This window comes from Saccopteryx leptura, chromosome 1, assembly GCF_036850995.1.
Source record: "Saccopteryx leptura isolate mSacLep1 chromosome 1, mSacLep1_pri_phased_curated, whole genome shotgun sequence".
Lineage (NCBI taxonomy): Eukaryota > Metazoa > Chordata > Mammalia > Chiroptera > Emballonuridae > Saccopteryx > Saccopteryx leptura.
Genome location: NC_089503.1, coordinates 317,820,037 through 317,844,132, shown reverse-complemented (window position 1 = coordinate 317,844,132; position 24,096 = coordinate 317,820,037). Strand labels below are relative to the sequence as shown.

At 49.2% G+C, this 24,096-nt stretch overlaps 1 protein-coding gene and 1 non-coding gene across 2 annotated transcripts in view; one reads left to right on the top strand and one right to left on the bottom strand.

Annotated features, from left to right (window-relative positions):
• The window catches only part of TBC1D22A (TBC1 domain family member 22A), a 214,955-nt gene that overhangs the window by 71,339 nt on the left and 119,520 nt on the right, over positions 1 to 24,096 (bottom strand). Inside the window, exon 9 of the mRNA XM_066358713.1 lies at positions 12,535 to 12,644. Coding sequence (XP_066214810.1) covers positions 12,535 to 12,644 — 110 coding nt within the window. The remainder of the gene's footprint in view (positions 1 to 12,534; positions 12,645 to 24,096) is intronic.
• On the top strand, positions 16,582 to 16,706 carry LOC136389907 (small nucleolar RNA SNORA27). The gene has a single exon (XR_010748460.1). It is a non-coding gene; the product is annotated as a small nucleolar RNA SNORA27 (small nucleolar RNA).

Genomic DNA, 24,096 nt, shown 5'->3' with positions numbered 1-24,096 from the left:
AATAATAACCCCACAATCGCTGGTAATTACGGAAGGCAGAATAATAACCCCACAAATGTCCACGGCCAACCCCAGGAACCCGGCAAAGAGAATTTCGGTTGCAGACCAACTGAGGAAAACAGGACGTTCCCTGGATGACTCCAGTGTGCCCACTGTAATCCTGGGCCTTCCAGGGGGGGAGGGCCGTGGAGAATCACGTTAAGTGGAACGATGAAAGACTTGCTGGCCTCACTCCATCGAAAGTGAAGAAGGGCCAGAGCCCCACATGTGGTGGGGCGGCCAGGGGGTACACTCTCCCTGCAGCCCCCAGACAGGACACAGCCAACACACCTGGCAGCCCCAAGAGACACACCACAGACTTCTGGCCTCGGGGACATGGAGGTCCCCTGTCCATGGTGATTTGTCACCACAGCCACAGCATACACTGGCACAAGAAATCTGGGAGCACTCTTCAGCAGGTCCCCTAAGACCACAAAGAAATAAAAGATGGACAAAGCCCTGAAGAATCCAAGCCAGGCACTGTACCCCGGGTCCCTGAACTCCGGCGAGCCTGTGGGGCTGGGCACTGGTGGTGCACATGAGCTCCTGTGGGTAGAGCTGGACCACAGTTGTCTCAGGGAGAGACACTGGGGAGGCCGCACAGGCCTCAGAAAGATGGCTCAGGCTGGCACAGGCAAGGACAAGGTCACGAGAGCAGTGTCTTCCTGGCATTGTAGACAGTAGGAGACATGCATGCTGCCATCACACCGGGGACAGCAGGTGTGTGCATGAGGAGGGGGCCCCAGGGGGTGCTGGCCTCACATAAGGGGGGGCAGGTCTGTGAGGCAGCACTTTAACAGCCACCACCCCCATGTCACTCTGCATTCATGGCCCAGGACAGAAGTGAAAGATAATCTAGACCTGATGTGGAAAATGCTGCTAGGGAGCGACGTTCGAGATGGCTAAGCATGCAGGTATGCTGCTCTGAGGAGACGTGCCCATGGAACTTGATGAATCTACACCTAGTGGAGGGATGAAGGAGCATGTGGCCCAGGTGTCACCCTCAAGAGGCCTGGTGACTCACAGTGTCACCGGCTCCAGGATCTGCCAGAGGGGTTCTTGGGGTGATAACACGTGGCCAAGAGGCTGAGCTTTAAGCTAGTGGCATATCCAAAGGCCGAGGGCCCAATGAGAAGAGCAGCCGACTATCTCCATGTCTAACGCAGCACACACGCACCCACAGGACTCCCTCCGCGTCTAACGCAGAGCACACACACCCACAGGACTCCCTCCGCGTCTAACGCAGAGCACACGCACCCACACGACTCTTTCCGCGTCTAACGCTGAGCACAAGCACCCACAAGACTCCCTCCACATCTAACGCAGAGCACACGCACCCACACGACTCCTTCCGCATCTAACACAGAGCACACGCACCCACACGACTCCCTCCGCGTCTAACGCAGCGCACACGAACCCACAGGACTCCCTCCGCGTCTAACATGGCACACATGCACCCACCTGACTCCCTCCCCATCTAACACAGCGCACACATACCCCCATGGCTCCCCCTAACTAGAGAGGGAGCCGCAGCCATGGTGCAGAACTAGAAATGCCAGCAAGGCAACAAGGATTTTTTCTCCAGAAATGGAAAATGAACAGACTCAAACGTAACCTCTTTCTGGTAGATTTCTCCCATGTGGCTGCAAGTGACAGGCTCTGGACTCCAAACTGTCACATGTCTGTGAGACACAACTGAGAAGAGCTGCAGGCCCAGCCCCACAGGCAAGAGAGAGGCCCCTCGGTGACCCTTGGCAGCATGAAGGGTGGGCTCTCCCAGGGGTGACGGTGCAGAGGCTTGGGCATGACATGTTTCCTAGATTTAGTGACAAGCTTTGTGGGTCCTGCTAAGCACTAAACTCTTGAGAAGTGAGGGTTGTCAGAGACTCATGATAAATGGACAAGACTGGGCCCTGTGTGTCCCAGTGAGACCGCAAAACCCCTCTTGCCGAGACAGCACAAGCTAAGGACAAACCGTGAGCTTCCAAGTATTTGAACTTGAATGGGGAAAGAAATTTGGGGTTTGGACTTGAATCTATAAAAATTAGCCTTTAGGATTTCTCTTTGGAAAGCAGGTAATAAAAAAGATTTATATTCAAATTTGGGGCACACTGTGTTGTTGGAAGTTTATACACTGTACTGAACCTCATGGTAGAATTTCTGACAAGCAGGGGTGAGCATGGGTATAACTAAGGATGAGAGATTAACAAATGTCAGAGCAGCATACTAAAAAGACAGGCAAGCAAAACCTCGCAGCAGGCTAGTTACAAGATACGCACTTTCAACAAGAAGACACCAACAGACTTAGAGCAAAGGGATGGAAAAGGTGCACTGGGAGTGGCGACCTCAGGAAGATGGGCAGCTGTGTTACCATCACATGAACTGGACTCCAGAAATAATGGGGACTGTTTCATCAAAATAAACCTAAATGATAAACATAAAGAGTTCATCAAGGAAACACAGTAACCCTGAGTGTTTATGCACCTAATAAACGAGGTTCAAATCACAGGAAGCAAAACCTGACAGAACTGAAGGAGACAGAACAGCCACGGAGGTGGGCTCAAAGGCCCTCGCCCACCAGCAGGTAGGAAAGCAAACAGGAGACCAGGGAGGTCAGAGGAGACAGACGAACCCTCTCAGCCAGCGGGACCTGACTGACACTCACAGAAACTGCCCCTAACAGAGAAAAACACATTTCTGTCAGGGACACATGAAACATTTGGTACGACAGACCATGTAACAGCCCTCAAAACAAATATCAATAAATCTAATTACTAATCTTAGGGAGGAAAGCTATCACTAGTTCCTACAGACATTAAAGGAATTGGAAAATATTCTAAACAACATGTCAAAAAATTATACAACTTGTTTAAAATGGCCAAACTCTTCTAAAGACACAAATTATCAAACTGGTCTGACCCATGGTGGCTCAGCGGATAAAGCGCCGACCTGGAACACTGAGATCACCAGTTCAAAACTCTGGGTTTACCTGGTCAAGCCACATATGGGAGTTGATGCTCCTGCTCCTCCCCTCCTTCTCTCTCTCTCTCTCTCCCCTCTCTAAAATAAATAAATAAAATATATTTTTAAAAATTATCTAAACTGACAAGAGAAGAGACAGACACTCTGGACCCCATCCAGAGCAGAAGTTGAATTTAAAGTTAAAACTTTCCCACCAAGAAAGTTCCAGGACAGGGTGGCTCCCTGTTGAAGTCCATCAAATATTACGAAAGAAGTAATACCAGCCTTACACAGAGGCTCGCAGAAGTCACAGGAGCACTTCCTACAGCCTGTTTCCCGAAACCCAAGACAGAAAAAGACAGGAGAAAAGAAGCCAGAAAATGATAGCCCTCACAAACAGAGATGTGGAAATCCTTAAATACATTATTCCCAAAGAAAATCTAGAAATAGGTAGAAAGCTAGTATTTCATGACAAAGTGGGGTTTATCTCAGGAATGCAGGTTGATTTAGCAATCAAAAATTAATCAATGTACTTCACGACATTAACAGAACAAAGAAGAAAAAATCATATGATCGTCTCAACAGAAGACGAAAGAAACACATTCAAGAAATACTAATTCATAATTTTTTTAAGTCTCAGCAAACTAGGATGTGTCTTCCTACTCTTCTTCTGACAAACCTAAGAACACCATCCTCCACCTCGTGTCCCTCACCTCAGAGACCTATCAGAGGAAACCGGCGGGCGTGTGAGAAGTAGACTCCCTGTCCACAGAATGCACAGCCAGCAACCCTGATGAAGGGCACCTACAGGAAGCTAACAGCTAACGTCACACTTAACATTGTCACTGAACTTTCCAAAGCAAGCTAACCTGGAAACAAAACTGTTTTTGACAGTGTGCCACGTTCACCAGGAAATCTGCACTTGAAAAATGAACGAGGATGCCTTCTCACACCGCACAGAAAAATCTAAGTCGAACTAAGTGGCAGACCTGAAAGTAAAAACTAAAATCACAAAACTTCTAGCAGAGAATCACAGGAGATACCTGCAGGAGACAACAGATTTTTAGTCAGGACACAGAAAACCATTACCACAGAAGAGAAAGAATGCCGAATTACCTGTCATCAAAATTAAAATTTTCCCATTCGTCAGAAAACACTGGTACAAAAAATGAGTTGACAAACCAAACTTGGGAAAAAATATTTAAATATATACGTGGAACTACATATATATATATGAGCATGCCTCTGAACCAAGGCCCACTACCAGCAGGAACAAAGAAGACAGACGCAGCACTGGTGGGGTGAGCAGGAGCCAGACTGCAAACGCTGTTGATGGGCGTGCAAACCAGTATGACCAATTCGGGGGGATGATATAATAGCTTTTTCATAAAAAAAAAATATGCTCCTACATGATGGCTGGACAAATCCACTCCTACGTACTGACCCAAGAAAAACTAACTACCCATATTTCCCCATGTATAAGACGCACCATTTTTTGAAAAATTTGGGGTCTAAAAACTGGGTGCATCTTATGAAGTGGTTGCAGATTTTTTTACTTGCATTTCCTGCTTTTTCACACTTGTTTCTGCACTCATTGATGTAGATGTTTTTACTTATGTTTCCCAGTTTTTCACACTTGTCTTTTTTTCAAAGCTCGGGCCCCTAAATTAGTGTGTGTCATATACACGGGAGCATCTTATACATGGGGGAAATACAGCGCGCGCACTCCAACAAGAACTGCATGTGTGAACCTTCACAGAAACTCTGTTCACAACAGCACACAGTCCAGGAGCAGCCTGGGCTCCCTGCCTCAAAGACAAACAAACAAATGGGGACCTAGTCATACAGAGGAGGACTACTTGGTAATTAAACGGAGTGAACTATTCACTCGGGCAGCAACATGGATTTTATGTTTTTCGATGCTATTGCAAATTAAGTTTTTTTGCCATTTTCACTTTTAAATGGCTGCTCAATGACTCATTCTTAATGAACCTTCTGCTGCAGCCCAGTACCTGACACGCTCCTGTGTAATAAACCTTTGTACAATGTTTCCAAGTGTTCAATTTTTATGGACTGGGGTTCTGAGTCACTCACAGACTCCTCCCACAGAGCGCACAATTCAGCGGATGTGCAGCAGGGACACACCTGCTTCGTCCATCCTCTCTCTGTCCATCCTGGCGCCAGCCCACGGCTTGCTTCTCTGCCCAGCTGAGCCGTCCCTCTGCCACCTTCCCAGCACCAGAGCAGCCCCTGGTCCTCCCTTCCCTTTGAGCTGAGGTGGAGATAATGTCACCAGGTCCTGTCCCAGGGTCCAGCTGTCTTAGCTCTTGTCTAAGGATCCTGAGTCACCCATCTACAGAGCTCACCTCAGAGCATACACTTCTCCACGGACAGCCCAAGCAGGCTCTGGCCTCCCGTTACCGGGCTGCCCGTGTTCTCCCTGCTGGCATGATGTTCAATAGGGAAGTCACAACAGTTGTATTTGCGGGACACTCTCCCCCTGCCCAGCACCCACACTCCAGCCCCAGTGTACTGGCCTCTCCACAACCGAGCTACTACTCACTGTACCACCACATTTCTGGTCCCTTCCCTCACGAATTCTGAGATAATATAGTCACTTTCCCCAACCTTCCCATCATTCTCGTGCCACCAAATGGTTCCAGACTGCATAATTCTTCCCCAAGGACAGGAAATGTAAACGACTAATTCCTTTCCAGCGCTGAGGCTGTCTTCTTAAGCACTGAATCCGAAAGCAGTAGTGTGACTTCAGGGCAGGCAGATGTGGCAGCCGATACTCAGGGAGCGACTGCATAGCTACAACCCTGCATGGTGCTCTCGGGGAAATGAAGACACTGCGAAAGCAGGAGCTGTCCTCTAAGAGTTGCAGGGGCCTTGCCTGCTGAGACTTCACCCGGGGGAGGCAGGGGCCACACCCCAGTGGAAAGCCACATGGAAAGCTAACGCCCACATCTGTCTGAGTTATAGTTCTTTGTGAAGAAAGCCAGCCCCTGTGATCCACACCAGTGTTTTTTTAACCACCAGTCCATAGCCAGTCCACCAGAAATTTTGTGCTGGTCCATGAAAGAGTTTACCACCTGATGTATGAAGATCATAGACCCTATGACCTTAGTCAAATTCACTTACACTCAGGGTGATCTATGTCTTTTGCAGTCTCCAAAATAATTCTATTTTTACCAGTCCCCAAGTGTAAAAAAGTTGAAAACCACTGACACCAGAACTCCCTCCCAAACAGAGTGGCTCCAGCCCAATCTCCTCTTCCCAAACCATGGGGTGAGCCCATGTCACCGAGCTGCCACCCAGAAGAATGCCAATTGCATCTGTGTGGCTCCCGGGAACTGTTGACAGGGCGTTGTCATAGATGTTCCACACACAATGGAAAGGACAGCATACTCTCTGAGTTGGAGGTGGGGCTCTAGAGATGACCAGCAGGCCATGCTGATTGTGGCATTAACAACCTGGAGTCTTACCAACTCCTATCTGTGCAGCCAACGCATTACTGAGTAGCAGGACAGTTAGAGCCTGACCCTGTGCAGCTAAATCCCAACCCGGCAACTACCAGTCACAGAATGGGACACATCTCAAAGATGTATGGTGGAGTGGGGAAATCGAGGCAACGAAACAAGTTAATAGTTCAAAGAACTAAGACTACTGTCTGGCACTAACAAGGTCTTCTAGTAATTCCAGCCAGGTTTTGCCCTTTCTGTCCTGACCAATCCCACACTCAGGAGTTACCCCTCTGTACCCGTACACAAATGAGTCATCAGAGTTACTTCAGGATTGGCTCCTCCCACGAATGAAGCCACTTACCAGTAGGCAGGGATACACTTTAACCCAAATGAAGCTTTTGCCTTCAAATCTATGTCATCTCCTGGCTACATGAGAGCTACAAAATTATTACTTTGGTTCCCTCAACCAAACCCTGTTGCATTTCCCTCAACCTTTTTCTTTGTTCCATTTTGAAATCTTATGTTTGAGGCCAGAGTCTTATAAGTAGCACATCACAGAATTCTGCTTTTAAATCCAAAGCCCTGGCCGGCTGGCTCAGTGGTAGAGCATTGGCCTGGTGTGCAGGAGTCCCGGGTTCGATTCCCGGCCAGGGCACACAGGAGAAGCGCCCATTTGCTTCTCCACCCCCTCCCTCTCCTTCCTCTCTGTCTCTCTCTTCCCCTCCCGCAGCCAAGGCTCCACTGGAGCAAAGTTGGCCCGGGCGCTGAGGATGGCTCTGTAGCCTCTGCCTCAGGTGCTAGAATGGTTCTGGTTGCAACAGAGCAACACCCCAGATGGGCAGAGCATCGCCCCCTGGTGGGCATGCCGGGTGGATCCCGGTCGGGCGCATGCGGGAGTCTGTCTGACTGCCTCCCTGTTTCCAACTTCAGGGGAAAAAAAAGTACAAAAAATAAAATAAAAAATAAAAATCCAATGTGGCCTGATGATTCTTTTTTCTTCAGAACACCAAACATATTGTCCATTTTATTCTGGCCCCCGTTTCCGGTGCAGTCTGTTTGTTACCTAGTCGTCTATCTCAAGGTCTGATTGGCAGGTCACTAGCCTTTCCTGTGAGATTTCCTCTTGTCTCTCCTAGTTAGTGGTTTCCCTCTCATTTCTCTACGTGTGATATCTTAATCCCTCTTTCTTGAGACTTGTTTTCCTCTGTGAATATAAGTAACAACGGCTTTTGTCAGCACTGGCAAGTTCTCAGCTACCACCTTTATAAATACTGGCTTTCCACCAGAATATTTTCTCTTACTGGACTTATTTTTTATTCTCGCAAGTCCTAACCTCACTTCCTTCTTTTTGTCATTTCGCTGTGTTGCCTACTCAGTTGTTTTCTCATTCTATTTTAACTAATTCTCTCTTCTGCTATGCCTAATGAATTTAAATTCCACCAACTATAAGCTATAAGTTGATTGCTACAAGTTCTGTTTGGTTATTTTTTAAAATCTGTGAGCTCATTCTGCACAGTCTTATTCTTCACATTAAACTCTTTATCCTGAAGCCTCTGAAACCACATACGTCTGGATCCTCATCAGTTCAAGGATCTCAAGCCCAGGGTACAACTCCCAATGTGGCAGCTGTTGTTTGCTTGGCACAAGCTTCCCAGTTTCATGCTTTTCCTACAGTAAGCTCGTCTTTTGGGGGACTTTTCCATGAGAAACCCACAGGCTGCGTTGTGGGAGCTTCCCTCGCGGGCAGAGGTCCTCCAAGTGGTCAGCAACTGCTAGGTCCCTGAGACCCTTTCGAGTGATCTGTGACATCAAAACTGCTTTCATAATAATACTGAGATATCATCTGCTTTTGTCACCGTGCTGACAACTGTACTCATGGTACAAAAGGGGCTGTGAACAATAATGCCGGCATGTTGGCATGAACTGAGGCAGGACCACCAAACAGTTTTCTTAATGCCAGGCACTCACGGTGGGCAGGGGGAAGAGCTATTTCATTTGATGATGTAGAAAAAATTCTTAACTCTGTGGTTAAATCTCAACCTTGAGTAAACATCTTTTTAATATCCTGAGTGACAAGATGGAAGGAACACAAAGGGCACTTGAGATGTGAACTGAGAGACAGGACTTCTGTAAGCCGAGCTCCCAGGACAACACTGTCTGGGCTGTGAGCTTGCCTATGTATGAAGGAGGTACCAAGAGGCAAGCTGGTTCACAAAACCTGGGTCCCTGACAGACATCGTCTAACCAGCGACAAAGTTGGCCTGTGGCTTCCAGAAAAACAATTGGAGGTATTTGTTACCAATGTTTGAGCTGTTAAGCCAAAATCCACATTTTGGAGAACTTCTATCTGCCAATCTGGCCTAGAAACTTTCTCTATACGAGATGGTGGAAATACTAACAGTGTGATTTTAATGCTGAGTGATGAATGTGCCCATCGCAGATCTGCACGCCTCACCACACCTAGTCTCTGCCAGAGGACCACAGTGTCACAGAGCCAAACACGGGTGAGAGACCCGGGCAAAGTGCAGACAGGCCAATGGACTGTAATGTCACTGAGTGCAAACCTTCACTGATACGGGTTCAGGTTTCAAAATGCAACTACCCTTTAAGAAACTACCACTTGTTAAGTTGTACAGTATTAAATAGAAAACATTAACAAGTATGTGAAGGGGTGATTAGAACGCTCGTGCCTCCTCCAACTGCAGACCCACTCCTGCTGCAGCCCCTGTAGGACACCACAGCAGACTGCGCACAGACGCATGGATGAGAACCCAGCTTCGTCCACTGAGTCGTACAGCGGGAGCCTCGCGAGAAAGCAAAGCCACGCCTTTCTTCTCACTAAACATTTCTGCTGTAAAACGTATTAATGAATTGTGAAATTTACTTATAGTAGCATATGACCAGTTTATCAATGTTATTTTTTTTAATTACTAAGTAAGTTTAAATTATCTCGGTTGGAGTTTCTAATGCAATAAATACTGCCAGGACTAAGTCACATAAGTACATCCTCATTGAGTTCCTGGGTAATTTTAAGTGTGCAGAGCGGTGCTGAGACTGATGTGGATGACCTGGACTGCAGATACAACTGAAGATCTGGGGCTCCCTGTGCAGGACCAGCATTTATTTTATTTTTATACCTTGCCGGTTTGGGCAGTAAAACCTAAATACCTAGCCACCACTGCCTGGCAACGCCCCTCAGATGTACTGGCATCCACCAGCATCCTCTCCCTCAGTTTCTGAAGGACCCCCTGGTTACAGTTCACCTGTGCGTTTTAGACCACTGTTGTCCAACATCATCCAGCATATCCAGCATTTCTTGGGAGGAGTGGTGGGTTCTTTCTCCCAGCAGCCTCCTCCCCAGCACTGTCTGCCCTCCAACGGTGTCCTCTGCTTAACCCTGGCCACCAAGTTGCGAGCTGCTCATGGACAGCAGAGGACAGTGACTCACATGCCCCCAAAGCCTGTGATTGGCACCTGCAGACTGTGGGTGTTGCCCACAATCTGGCCAAGTGCAGAATGTAGTCTCCAAGCAAAACCCCAAGGTGAACTCCAAAGCACAGCTGCTCCCATCAGGGTGTCCACAATGAGAAAAGGGAAGAGGGGTGGTTTTCATCCACAACTGCTCTGGAGAAGTGGGGTCATCTTTGCTTATTTTAGCTGGAGAAGAAAAAGCAGAGCAGGAAGCCACAGGCTTCAGCGCTCACGTGTAGGTCCAAACACAAGCCACTTGACACTGGGTAAGCGGCCTCACCTCTGTACAAGAATGGGTGGGACATCCACGCTATCCTGGGACTGCGCCTATGCCAGAAGCACCCACCAGTGGAGACACACCGTGTGCAGTGGTGTCATGTCCTCACCGTCACCGTCATGCTCACCAGTTATGCTCAGAAGTCCCATCCCTGCTCAGGAGGAAAGCCACGGCCCAGCAGCTTTAACTTCCTGAGTCCTCCCTGGGGAAAGCATGGACAGAGCACGACGTGATAATACACTTCACCTTCACACACCTCAGGGAACAATGGTGAAGGCCAGGCTGAGAGTTTGCACTAAACAAAACCAAACCAGAGTTTCCCCATGGTCTTCAAGCAGGACAGTGATGTGACAGAAAGGGTGGGTAAGGAAGCGGTTCTAGCTCTAAGGAGAGAGGCCAGGAGGGGGCAGAGGCCAAGAGCGGGGCCGTGGGCTGAGGCGCAGAGCAGCCAGCCACAGGGACGCAGGCATCCCGGTCCTAAGGGAGCTGACACCCTAGTCCATGTCCTCTTGATATGAAACCAGTGCCTAGTCTCACATAATCCAAACTTTAAATGGCCATAGTCCCTGCCACGCTACAATGTCCCCCAAGGAGCATGTCCCTGGAGGGTGGGAGCCGGCACCCTCAATGCCTGCTCACATCAGGGTCACGTGCAAATCAGCTGTAACCGGGTACCAAGACAGAGGGCTGCCACGTACCTGCTGTAAGCTGTAAACACGTGCACCACATGTCACCCTTGTCAGGAAACCTTCAGCAGACAACAAAGCCCAGAAAAAAGTGAAGAGCCAACATCAATTTCACTGCACAGCTGATTCCGTTCACAAGAAGCCAGATAACCTTGTACTGAATGGCAGACGTTCCATCACTTGTGATCAGAGAAGTGACGTGAAATTTAGAGTTTCACGTTATAATTCAATCCCTTCTCTAAGGTGGAAAACTGAAGTTTTGGGAGAAAGACTAAAAATATGAAAATATTTACAAACCAGGAAAATGATAAAATGATGTGCAGGTCAAAACCTGTCTGTGGCAGGTGCATTTCTCTTCACAAGATACAAAGGCAGCCAGGAGGAGGTGTGGTCAGCCTTCAGATACAAGGTTTCCATCCCTCATGCAGGAAGGCCTTTGTAGCTGTCAGTTCCTAAGTTATCCAGAGTACTGAGCCTACACTGTTTCCTTATGAAAAATCCCAGCTAATTTATTGAAATGACACCTCAGGGCCTAACCCTACACACTACATCATATAATGGCTGTACTATGATGGTTTCAAATCAAGAAGTTCGCCGAGCTGAGACCACTCCTGTTCGGGGCACCAGAAGCACCTGCTATGTCAGTGCGTCAGAAAAAGCCAGATGCTGATGTGACAAGGGAAACCACTCACATCTCTCTTTTCAGGTGGAAGTGGCCCTCTCTGACCTGAGACAAGGAGCCCTGGAAGAACAGAAACCCACACAGCCTCCAGCCCTGCAGTGGCCATCCTTGCAACAGATGTCCTCTCCTGAGTGACCAGAATGAACCTTGGACATGTGGACCCTCAAACTTCACAGACCAAAACCATCTTCTGTCAGCAAAATTAATGGTCCCTTCTCCAAGCCTCACTTTACCCCATGTATAGAACATCAAGAGCACATGTCTCATGCCTCATAATACCACCCTTACCAGTTTCCTCCACCCCAGAACGCTCCTTAGGAAAGCCTCTCACCTCACTTCCCTCTCCTTCCCCAGGGCAGAGACCAGCACCAGCACACAGCAGGCAGCACCTAGCACAGTGTGGGAACCAGACCCCGCAGGGCCAAGCCCAGGGGTCCCCAAACTACGGCCCGCGGGCCACATGCGGCCCCCTGAAGCCATTTATCCGGCCCCCGCCACACTTTTGGAAGGGGCACTTCTTTCATTGGTGGTCAGTGAGAGGAGCATAGTTCCCATTGAAATACTGGTCAGTTTGTTGATTTAAATGTACTTGTTCTTTATTTTAAATATTGTATTTGTTCCCATTTTGTTTTTTTACTTTAAAATAAGATATGTGCAGTGTGCATAGGGATTTGTTCATAGTTTTTTTTATAGTCTGGCCCTCCAACAGTCTGAGGGACAGTGAACTGGCCCTCTGTGTAAAAAGTTTGGGGACCCCTGGCCAAGCCTACTCCCTGGGCACCGCACCCTGCACTGTGGCCTCTGCTGGAACCCTCAGCGGGACACCACAGCTGTCTCCAGGGGCATCTGCACACTCACACACACACATGCAGCATGTCCTACACCACCACCCGAGAGGCGTCACTACCCCAGCTGCAGACAGGTGGCTGAGCCGAGACCTCGGGGGCTCACCTGGATGCCGTCCAGGAGCTTGCTCATGCACCAGTATGTGTCGGCCTCCACATTGCGCAGCACGTCGGCGGGCACACAGGACACGTCGGCGACATCCATGTCCTCCTCCTCTGTGGAGCAAGGGAGAGACACTGAGGTTAGCCCAGAGACACGACCGGGGGAGGGCAGATATGGGGGCAGTCTGTGCTCTGCTGTCGCCCCAGGTCCCACTCCTCGCGCTCTAAGGAGATGCCTCGTGTCTCTTCCACCTCATCACTTAATGGTTCTCAGTTTTAATACCTAATCAGATGCAGGTAATTAATATTCTGAATCCTCTAATTAATTAACCTAACATATTGTAAATGACTGCTTCTCAGGCATTCCACATTCTAATAAGAGAGAACCTAAAACATATTATTCCTAACAGAGATCTGAAAGTTTTCTGTAATTTTTTTAAAATTCTGTTTCTATGATATTTACATATCCATTTAGTAAAAATTTCTCTAAAAACCTATTTCTAAGGTCAGAAGTTCCAAACCACGGCAAGTAAACCCTCCTATATGATAAGCAAAGACCCAAGAAAGCAGTTAACACAGATGTCTGAAAGAAAAGAGTAGGCTATGGGGTCCCACAGCCTTTTCTTCCCTCAAGTATAAAAACCTAAATGAGGAAACATAACTTCAAAGTTTTAAAGTGCAAAACAGATGCCTAATTGAAATGGCTCATCAGACATCTGAACAAACCAGTTTTAGGTCCTCACAGAACTGCTGTCACCCAGCATAATACTCATAAGTGTCTGAAAAACTGTGTGTCCTATTTTTTTATTTTATTTGCTTTCATTTTATTTTGCAAATATGCATGGCATCATTGCAAGGAAAACATCTTTAAAACTGAAAACATAACTATTAAGGTGTCAAGAGAGTCACTGGGATAGGAAGGTGGGGAGGGTGGGGGTGAGAAGGGGTTACAGGCCCTGCCTGGGGGCCCAACAAGGCAGCCTCAGTGGGAGGTGTTATCTCCCTGGATTACAAATGTGGGCTCCAACTCAGAATCTCCCAGGCACATCCTGGGAAGGCCCTGGTGCCAGGTTTCACCCACCCATCACAGTGCCTTTCTGCTGCAAGATCAAGTTCACAGGCATGGTATAAATGGCTGCCTCCTCACAGCAGCAACCACCTCACTGGGAAGACAGTTTCTGCAGAATGAACCCCACAACCCACCCATCAAGAACAGCCAGGGCTTTCCACTGTCAGGGAGCTGAGTCAATGTCAATAAGAGGACCTTCCAAGGGGCTTCAACACTCTAAGATACTGCCTTGCCAATAATAAAAGGTAAACAGGGAAATAAAGCCATCCCTTAACTCAAGCACCCTTGTGCACAGAACAGGGCCAGCAGGCCAGATCCACAGGAAGCCCAGACAGCAGGAAGCCTGGGTGATTCCTCTTCATGTTCAGCTGGCTTATTATTTATATTTCATCCCAGGAAATGTGGGTGGCCTGTTCAAGGTGTCATTTCTCACAAAAGGCCACTCATTACTCTTCAATGTAATGAAGCAATGGCATTTAACTCAAGAGACCCTCACACATCAATTTCTCTTAGAAAAGCTGATAGAATCAGAATGACCCTTACTGTCAGGATGAGAGAAACACTTATCTGGCCAGAGAAAGCATCCACCAACCTGAAGCTGGCACAGAGAGAGCACACAGAACACTCTGGAAGCCCAGAGCTGTGGCAGAGTCAGAGCCAGGGGAGTCCCCATGAGCAGAAAACACCCAGACTATCTGGGGCTGACCCCCCACCCCAGGGTCATGGCCAGGCACAACCAACAGCAAAACCAGTAGGTTCAGCACAGGCTCCACCATTTAGATGCCATCGGCCATCAGGACCCAGGACACTCATACTGCAGCCTGGGGAGGAATCCTCAGAGTCACAACCCTGATTGGCCAACAGCCAGAGCTGATTTTACCTCAAGACCATCTAACCCCAAAGGTATACACTTCCCACCAGAGTACGCAGCCCACACATGTGTCAAACGGCCAGGCAGGGCACCAGGAGGGAAAGACACCTGGAGAGGGAACTCCAGGGAAGTCCCTTGGGCAGCAGGCCGGAGGAGTTTGGTGCTGTTGCTGGTGGGCAAGGAGCCTCCACTGAATAGGACTTAGCTCCCTACACACCAGCCACACCAAGTGACAGGAGAGAGGACAGGATGGCTATCCTACAGGAAGAAAACCTGGTCAGCTAATATCACAAGTGAAAGGGAACCAAGGAAGCTGAGGACTTCCAGGCAATCCCAGGGTTCAAAGGTGAAAATGATAAATTCACAGGTGAAAAGAGAAAGGCAGACAGAAAAGTCAATAAGGGGCAGGACTTAAGTATGTTACTACAGGGACATACATAACAGATGCTTCAGGGGCCTGAGTAACAACTTTTCAGGGGCCTAAGTAACAATGTTGCAAGGACCTAAATAACAATGCCCCAGGGGCCTGAGTAACAATGTTGTAGGGATCTAAGTAACAATGCCTGCAGGGCTTAAGTAAAGATATTGCAGGGGCTCTCACGCGCTGCCCTCCAGCCTTGGGGACATGGACTTAGCTCTTTTCTACTCAATCCAGGAAGACACTCCACGCCCTCTCCCGAAGCAGGTGGCTGCGAAAGGAGGTGGGCAATATGTGGGCCCCTCAGACTTGGTCCTGTGTACAACCTTCCTCAGCCAGGCAGGACTGACTGGGCCCTGGAAGCCAGGACAGAACGGGCTTCTGTGGGCACACTAAGGTGGTATTCAGCCAAACACATTATGACAAATAATGGAATATAAACCAACCCATTTCATCAGAAGTTTGAGTATAGTCTGTCTTACTTTATCCATTAATCACAAACACACACGACCATTGGCAGGTACAATCCGTGTTGGAGCTGCACCAGCCCCTTACCCACTGCCCTTCAGGCGCCAGGCCCTGTACCATGGGGACACACAGATATGAAGGCATGAGCCGGATCCCAAAGAGCTCTTAGGGTGGCAGGGAAGCCAACAAGAGCACAGGCCGAGCCCAAGGGGTTCCTAGGCGAGACAGAGATGCCACAGCCCAGGCAGAAGACCGAAGTGCCAAGTGGACCACAACTGAATATGAAGGCACGGGATATAAAAACTGACAATTAAAAATAACCTGACTTTCCTTCTTCAATAATAGAAAGGCTTTAAGGAATCATTTAAATAATTCTTTGAAAATGCTGTCCTGCCATGTTTTGTTTAAAAAACAATTTGTAAAATAATTCCATCTTTATCAACAATTCCATTTACACCAAAAGCCCCAGCACTGCATGTTGTATGTACACACCCAGAGAGAACATCACTCAGAAAGGTGGCCGCTCCTGGGACAGGGTGTGTGTGATGCAGTGGAAAACTATCACTCTTTATTTTCTGCAGAAGGGCCCAGAATAAATAGAGACCTTGAATTTTTCACAATGAACATCTATATTTACAATAAGAAACACAATGTTGTTTAAACCACTGAGATAATACGACTATAGTTTGTTTATAACACAGATAAACCTTCCTAGAGAAAAAGTTCCCAAGTTTGGTGGTACTGCCCTTGTAAATGTTGTGAAAAGATTGCAGGGCATATGGGGGTCAGAATGATTAGGGTGAGAGCACCTGCTAGCTCAGGGGTGAGGGCCAGTGTGAGTATCCTACAAAGTGGGAACAACACTGGCCAATTAGAGGTCTAACTACTCCAACAGACTAAATGGATAGATTAATGGAATGTTGGGTAAGTGGGTAGATGGGTAGGTAGGTGGACGGCTGATGGATAAGTACTGTATGTCCCCATGTATAAGACACACACTTTTTCAAAGAACTTGGGGTCTAAAACCTAGATGCGTCTTATACGGTGGTTGTCAAGTCATCTAAGAAGTGTGGCATTTCAAGTGCCATAGATAGAACTGAGGATGAGGCAATATATGAAGACAGTGATTCGTCATCAGATACAGATGAGGTCAAGCTAATGGATGGGAGTTTTGACAGTGATGAAGAGTTGTATGAATTTTATGGTGAATAAAACTTGAGTTCAATACCCCCTTTTCACTTTGCCAGTAGGACTTGTGTCTTTATTGGTCATTCAAGTGGGGAAAAGGAAATAATCCTTTTAAAACTCAAGCAAATTGGGTTGTCTTGCATCCTGTCAGAGGAAACAAATTGGAAAAAAAAAAACAAAAAAAACTTGAGTTCAATAACTTTATGTAATACATTTTTTTCCCAAAATTTCAGGCCCCAAAATTAAGGTGCGTCTTATACATGGGGAAATATGGTAGACAGATAAATGAGTGGATGTGTAGGTTGTAGGTGAACAGACAAATGGATAGGGAGGTGGGTGGATATATAGTGGATGTGAGTAGGTGGACAGATGAAGGAATAGGTGGGTAGGTGGGTGGGTGGGTGGGTAGGTGGATGGGTGAGTGTGTGGGTGGTGGATGGGTGGGTGGATGGATGGATAGATGGATAAATGTGGGTGGGTGGGTGGATAAATGGATGAGTGAACGAGTAGGTAGATGAATGAATGGTTGGATGGGTGAATAGATGGATGGATAGATGGGTAGCTGGGTGAATAAGTGGATGAGGACGGGTGGATGGACAGGTACATAGATGGAGAAGTAGGTAGGTAGGTGGATGAGTAAGTGGGTAGATGGATGGGTGGGTGGATGGATGGGTGCATGGAGAGATGGATGGGTGGATAGAGAGATGGGTTGGTAGATGGATGATGTGAGGTAAATGGATGTAAGGGTAGATGGATAGGTCGGTGACTAGGTGAGTGTGTTAAGAGGACAGATGGTGGGTGACTGGATGAATAGGTAGAGGAACAGGTAGGGGAATAGGTGGGTGGGTTGTTGAGTAGTTTAGGTGGGTGGATGGATGGATGGATGGATGGATGGATGGATGGATGGATGGATGGATGGATGGATGGATGGATGAATGGATGGATGGATAGGCAAGAGGGTGAATGGGTGGATGAATAGGTAGAGGAATAGGTGGGTGAGTTGGTGAGTAGTTAAGAAGGTGGGTAGGTGGATAGGTAGTAGATAGGTGGATGGGTGAATGGGGGGGCATGTTTATGGGCTCAAAATCAAGGATGCTGTGGTATGAGGGCTGCCCACTCAGGATAGCTACAGGCAGTACAGACAGCTGCCACCATGAAGTCAAGAGCATAGCTTCTGGGTTCCAAGTGCATCCTCTTGTGCCAGGCCCATTTCACCTAAACCCTGCAGAGTAAGATCCCCATCTGACAGGCAGGGGCCTGTAGGTGGGCACTGCACCAGGAAGGGCATGGCCAGGTTGCAAACCTGGTTCATCTGAAAATAGCCTGAGCTCTCTATATGGGTTTCACTGACACCCTGAGACACGGTGGGACACCAGGGTCTCTGACAGGAGGACAGGAGGGATGAGCCACCACTTACTAACCTACCTGTGCAGATGCAACTCTAGAAAAGTGTAACTTTGTATATGAAATCAACAACCCCTCAGGCACAAAATATGGCTCGTGTCCCCCTCTCCCGCCATATGACAAATGAGCCTGCCAGTCACCAGAGCAAGCCCACCCAAGCTCTGGGTCTCCTGAGAAGGGCTCATTTCCCACCACCAGGGCAGCCCAAGCTGGAGGTGCACCCTGGAGTGCGCAGGTGCTGAAAAATATGAGGCCTGACACAGACAAAGTCCCCTGTAGTGAACCAAACAGGCAGTGTGGCAACTAGAATGGGGGGAATTCCAGTGTAAAACATGCCTGTGACTTAAGGGATTCCAGGACACTGTCCATGACATAAACTTAGACGCCCACCTTGCAGGGCACAACTCTGTGGGTAAATGAGTCAGCACTTGCTGATGAGCAGGAGGGTGAGAGAAGGAAACAACTACAGTTGTTACGACTATGTTAATCACCTATGCAGCACAAAACCAGCAATAAACCTCTTTGCATAATTAGGAGCTTAACTGGTAATCATATGTATTCTCTTCCTCGTAAGCAAGCCGGAATGGCTCTATGGTCTAATCTCTTGCACTGCCCAACTTGGGAGACTTAAATTTGAAACCCAGACAGTTTGGTGATGGAGATCTCAGAAGTTAATTACGTAGATTCCAGATCCAACGCAGAGAAAAAAGTCCTACTCAGGTGAGAGCAGTGCGCAACTCAAGACTATAAATTCATAAGACGCTTTGGCTCAGCAAAAACAATTAATGTGATGATCAAATTGGTTTAGTGGCAAGAATGTTTAATTCCAATATAAATAACGTCCAACTCAAAGTTGCGGAATATACCACCATCACAGTTCCCGAGTCTGTTGCAAGGTTGAAAGCCCACAGACACAGGCGCTCCATCAGTCGATAGGTCAGCGGACAACAGTCACAAATCAAGGGCAAAACCAGGACTGTGCACTCTGTCGACCGGACAAGATGGCAGGATTTGGCCATACCCAACTATCAGCATCCTATGAGACCCCAAATGACAAGGACCAAACTTCTGTCACAAACTACCCATGCCACTTCCTGTTCCACCACCACCCCAAGGGGACTCCAACCTCACAAAACGCAGTGCTTTGTGGGGAAGGCAAAGCACACAGGAAGAGGACAGTCGTGCAGGAAGGGGGCACTGCTTGTACAATAATACTGGTGTCTGAGTCCACACAGAAGAGCTCTGCCAACACCCAGACAGTGGGGTGAGGCTACACAGACTGAAGGGAAAGTTCTGTATCTGTAATGATCTTTGTTCTTATCATGTCACTTTTGCAAAAGAAAAAACCTTAATTTCATAACACTCTTTTGGCTTGACCAGATCTTTGATGTTTAACATGGCTGTCCGCAGTTTTCCTTAATAGAAATGCTATTTGTTGAAAAACTGATTGATTCTAATAGTATGTATCAAGCACTTTAATGTGCAAAAAAAAAATGTAGGGCTGGGAGAATAGCACAGATGAGAAAAAGGACCCATGAGGTCCCACAGGAGAGAGGACCTGTGCCCTCACCTGTCCAGTGTCTCACTGACTCATTCACCCTCCATTTCTAGGTCTGCTTATTTATAACATTTGTTGACCAGATTTATTCAGAGTGCAATGCAACTCACATGGCCATGTCTGTAAATAAAGATCCAGCCACGTGCAGCGTGAGCTGTGTGACAAGGGACGACTTGGGCAGGCTCAGAGAGCAATCGGCATGAGCATGGGAGGTGTAGCATTCAAGTTGAGCCTCAGAGGACGCAGAACCAGTGCACAGCAATGGAAAGAAGATGAGCTGAGGAAAGGCCTATGAAACCAAGATCCAGGTGGCTACACGGGGCATCACACTGCTCAGGGAGGAGGAAGCCGTGAGGATCATGATGGCCTGGGTACCAGGTTTGGGGCTGGGTCCCTTCCAGAAGACAGAGGAAGCCCTTGGGCCACTTGTGCATCAGGGTAACATCACACTGGCGTCTGCATGCATAAGGCAGGGACATAGAGAAGTCTGATCTGGGGTGGCCCTGTGGACAGGCAGGGAAGATGCCCCCAAATAAGAGTCTATACACCCCGACTGCTGCCGAGGGACACATGCAGAGTTTGGGCACCACCTCTGATGCTCCTTGAGTTGGTAAAGACTGCCAGAGACTAGATCAGTTTCACACCATGACATGCCAGGCTCTGCGCCACGAGTTGCCAAGGATGGAAGATGGAAGACCAGTGTGCCACATTGTCCCACTGTTTCCTCCATAACACATGTCACCAGATGAGACACTACATACTATGTTTTCACTTCTCTGCTCTATCCCGCCATTACAGTGAGAGCTCCCCAAGGACAGCAACGTACCCTCCTCAGCGCCCACGTCCCCAGCATCCCAGGAGGGCTCTGCCCCCCATTACAGTGAGAGCTCCCCAAGGACAGCAACATACCCTCCTCAGTGCCCATGTCCCCAGCATCCCAGGAGGGCTCTGCCCCCCATTACAATAACAGCTCCCCAAGGGCAACAACATACCCTCCTCAGAGCCCATGTCCCCAGCATCCCAGGAGGGCTCTGCCCCCCATTACAGTAACAGCTCCCCAAGGGCAACAACATACCCTCCTCAGTGCCCACGTCCCCAGCATCCCAGGAGGGCTCTGCCCCCCATTACAATAACAGCTCCCCAAGGGCAACAACATACCCTCCTCAGCGCCCATGTCCCCAGCATCCCAGGAGGGCTCTGCCCCCCATTACAATAACAGCTCCCCAAGGGCAACAACATACCCTCCTCAGCGCCCATGTCCCCAGCATCCCAGGAGGGCTCTGCCCCCCATTACAGTAACAGCTCCCCAAGGGCAACACCATACCCTCCTCAGTGCCCATGTCCCCAGCATCCCAGGAGGGCTCTGCCCCCCATTACAATAACAGCTCCCCAAGGGCAACAACATACTCTCCTCAGCGCCCATGTCCCCAGCATCCCAGGAGGGCTCTGCCCCCCATTACAATAACAGCTCCCCAAGGGCAACAACATACTCTCCTCAGCGCCCACGTCCCCAGCATCCCAGGAGGGCTCTGCCCCTACTACAATGATAGTTCCCCAAGGGCAGCACTGTACCCTCCTCAGTGCCCACGTCCCCAGCACCCCGGGACGCCTGGCACACAGCAGTGCCCGGGGAGTGAACAGACCACCGTCAAAGAGCTTACAGCCCAGGAGGGAGAAGCAGCCGCACAAACGATTAGAAGCAGGACACAGTGTACATTATGCCGAGATGCTCTATGAGGAACGAAGAATGGAGCCCCAATCTCTCCAGATTACTGCTGAATGTAAGACATGTCCAGTCTAACCGGCTTCTGCTAATAACGCAAACAGCGCCACAGTCAACAAGAATTCGTGCAGATTGAAGGAAACATTCTCCCAAACACTGCCACGTGTGACATGCTCCAGTCCACGTGCTGCTGCAGGAGGCTCAGCACTAGAGAGTGCCTGCGGTCCCCAGTGTCCAGGGTGTAAAACGGTCACTGAAGGAGGGCTCCATTGAGAGTCTTCTGAGTTCCTGTGGACAAAACTACCCAAGGAAATGACTCTGAGTTTCTTTTCTGTTACATCTGTGCTGAGGTTACAAAATGCAAAGTTAAGGATGTGGGCATGGAATATTTTGAGGCAAGCAGAAATACGGAAACATCACTGACGCTGTAACTACAAGCTGCTGAGAGGTCTCTGTACTTGTTTCACATGGGTGTGTGCTCTGAGCAGGGGCCTAGAGCAACTTGAAAGGCTAAATGTAACACAGATGTAAAATCACACGGGAATGCTTCATGAGCTGAAGGGCTCCATGCATTGGCTGTGGCAGAACCCAAATATGAACCCAGAGTAATTGTTCAACTTGAATTTGGAAGCAGAATTTCAAAAGCCCTCAGCTGATACTTGACATTCATATGCCACATTTTCTGCAATCCTTCACAGTTTTTAAAATGTCTGTTTCAGTGCACTGGAATAATGAATGTCTGTGTTTACTCAAAGGGAGTCAGGAAATGAGAAGTCAATACTGAGGCTACCTGAGATTAAAAGGACCACTAACAGGCGCACACTAATTATGCAGGAAATGAAGGAAGCCTCAGGGCAAAGCAGAGGCCATGCTGCACTGGGCCCCTGCGCCCAAAGCTCCGGCTGGTACATGGAGTTCTCTTCACGCTTGGAGGCCTGGATATGCTCTGTCTTCACACTGTGCACGAGGTGCCAATACAGGGCTGCTCCTACACACTTCAGGTCAGGTGGAAGGTCACTGAACCAAGTATCAGGCAGATTTCTAGACCTGGATCGACCCAGCACCCCACACATGACGTTTGCAAGGACAATACAGAGCATGCCTCTGCTGACAGGAGGAGAGCCAAGGAGCAGGCTTTGCTGCTGGAGGCCGGCAAGAAGAATCTCAGCTCGACTAGACACGACAGCTCAGGCCCCAAGCCTCTTCTGCAGGGTCATCAGCGGCCAGCTACCACTGCACCAGAGCAAGAACAGACTTCTGCTCGGCCACCGTCCACTAAGGAACTAGGCACTGTGAAAGCAGCTGGGCTGTTTGGGGTGGAATACCTCAAAGGGACCCTGTTGACAAACTGGAGACGTTCAGTGGTCCCAGAGGAGGTGGGGGACAGTGCTGAAAGGATAACTCAAGTAATTCAGCACAAAGGCCTAGGGGGCCCACTGAAATCAAAGCCAGCATCACCAGTCATTAGAATGAGTGGAGTCAGACAAGCCTAAACTCATGCTCACACTCAAAGGTGCCAAAAAACCCATAATATACAAACACACCAAAGAACCAATGCACTGACTTGAACAAATGTACTGCGGCTAGCTTCCTCAACAGAACAGAGGTGGGGCAGTGGCAGGGAGGAGTCCTGGTTCTCTCTGACCTAAGCAGACAGTGTCAAATGAGCTCAGGGATGCCAGAGCTGATGGCAAGGGCAGAGGGAGGAGTGAGGGAGTCCCTGGGCCTTGCCCTCTAGCCTCTCCCTGCCTACTGTGTGGCAACAGCGTGACAGCTGGGCTCCTGCAGGCCTCACAGACCCAGGACCCACAGAACACACAGCACAGAAGCGGCAAGCAGGCCAAGGCTAGGACAGAGGTGACCAGTCCCACCATCTTCCAGCCCCAGAGGTCTGGCTGTCGGGTCCCGTCCTCCACAAGCCTGTCAGCACTGTGCCGGGGTCCAGACAGGCCTCCATGGAAGCCCCTCTCCCACAGCCCCTCACTCCAGCCCACCACCTGCATACCCCACCTGCTCCTGCTGCCCCCACCCTGCTGGCTGGGAGCTCACAGGGGCCGTGGGGCCCGAACAAACGCCTAGCTCACATGCAGTTCCGGGGCCTGTGGTTTGTGTTTCCCGCCGTGGAGCTGGCAAGTTCAGGCCAGGACCTCCACGTGAGTGTGAGAAACAACAGCAAATGCTCTGCTTCACTGCGCTGTCAGGGTGGACAGTGGGGACACAAGTTTGCCCCGAAGCGGCCTCAGGGAGCCAATACCTATCTCATTTCATACTTAATTAAAAGAAAAGCTCCACACTTCAGTCAGGTGAAAAGAATGAGCATGGCATGGTACATAGAGTGAAACACATTCTTTTTCCACGGATCTCACGAAAGACCTCCAACACCCAGAAAGCCCGCTGTCTCCCAGGAAGCCAGGAGAACGCAGCAGCACCTGCAGGGCATCCAGCAGGGAGGGCTCTTGTCTCTAGAAGTAAATGCTTCCTCCCCTCAAGCTCAGTGTGTCCACAGACACGGCAAAGACCCAGCGGTAACTGTTGAGGAGCTGCAAAGCCCACTGCATTATGGAACCCAAGAAGACCTGCTCTGGCAGCCTGGGGACGAGCCCACCGGCTTGGGGGCCAGAGAGCCCACTGCCGACACGTGCAGCTAATCCCGGGTCCTGCAGAGACCAAGCAGGTGGGCTGAAGGACAGATTCTGAATGAACAACAACAGTCTCTGCCTTCAAGAACACCGCCCAAGTGGAGAGACCCTGCCCACCAGCAGCCCTGTCCCCCGCCGTGTGATGGCAGATGGGGACACTACTATAAGATGGACCGGACTAAGATGCTGCTGCAGTGGGACACGGGGCAGGGAGGTGCTGAGCAGGGG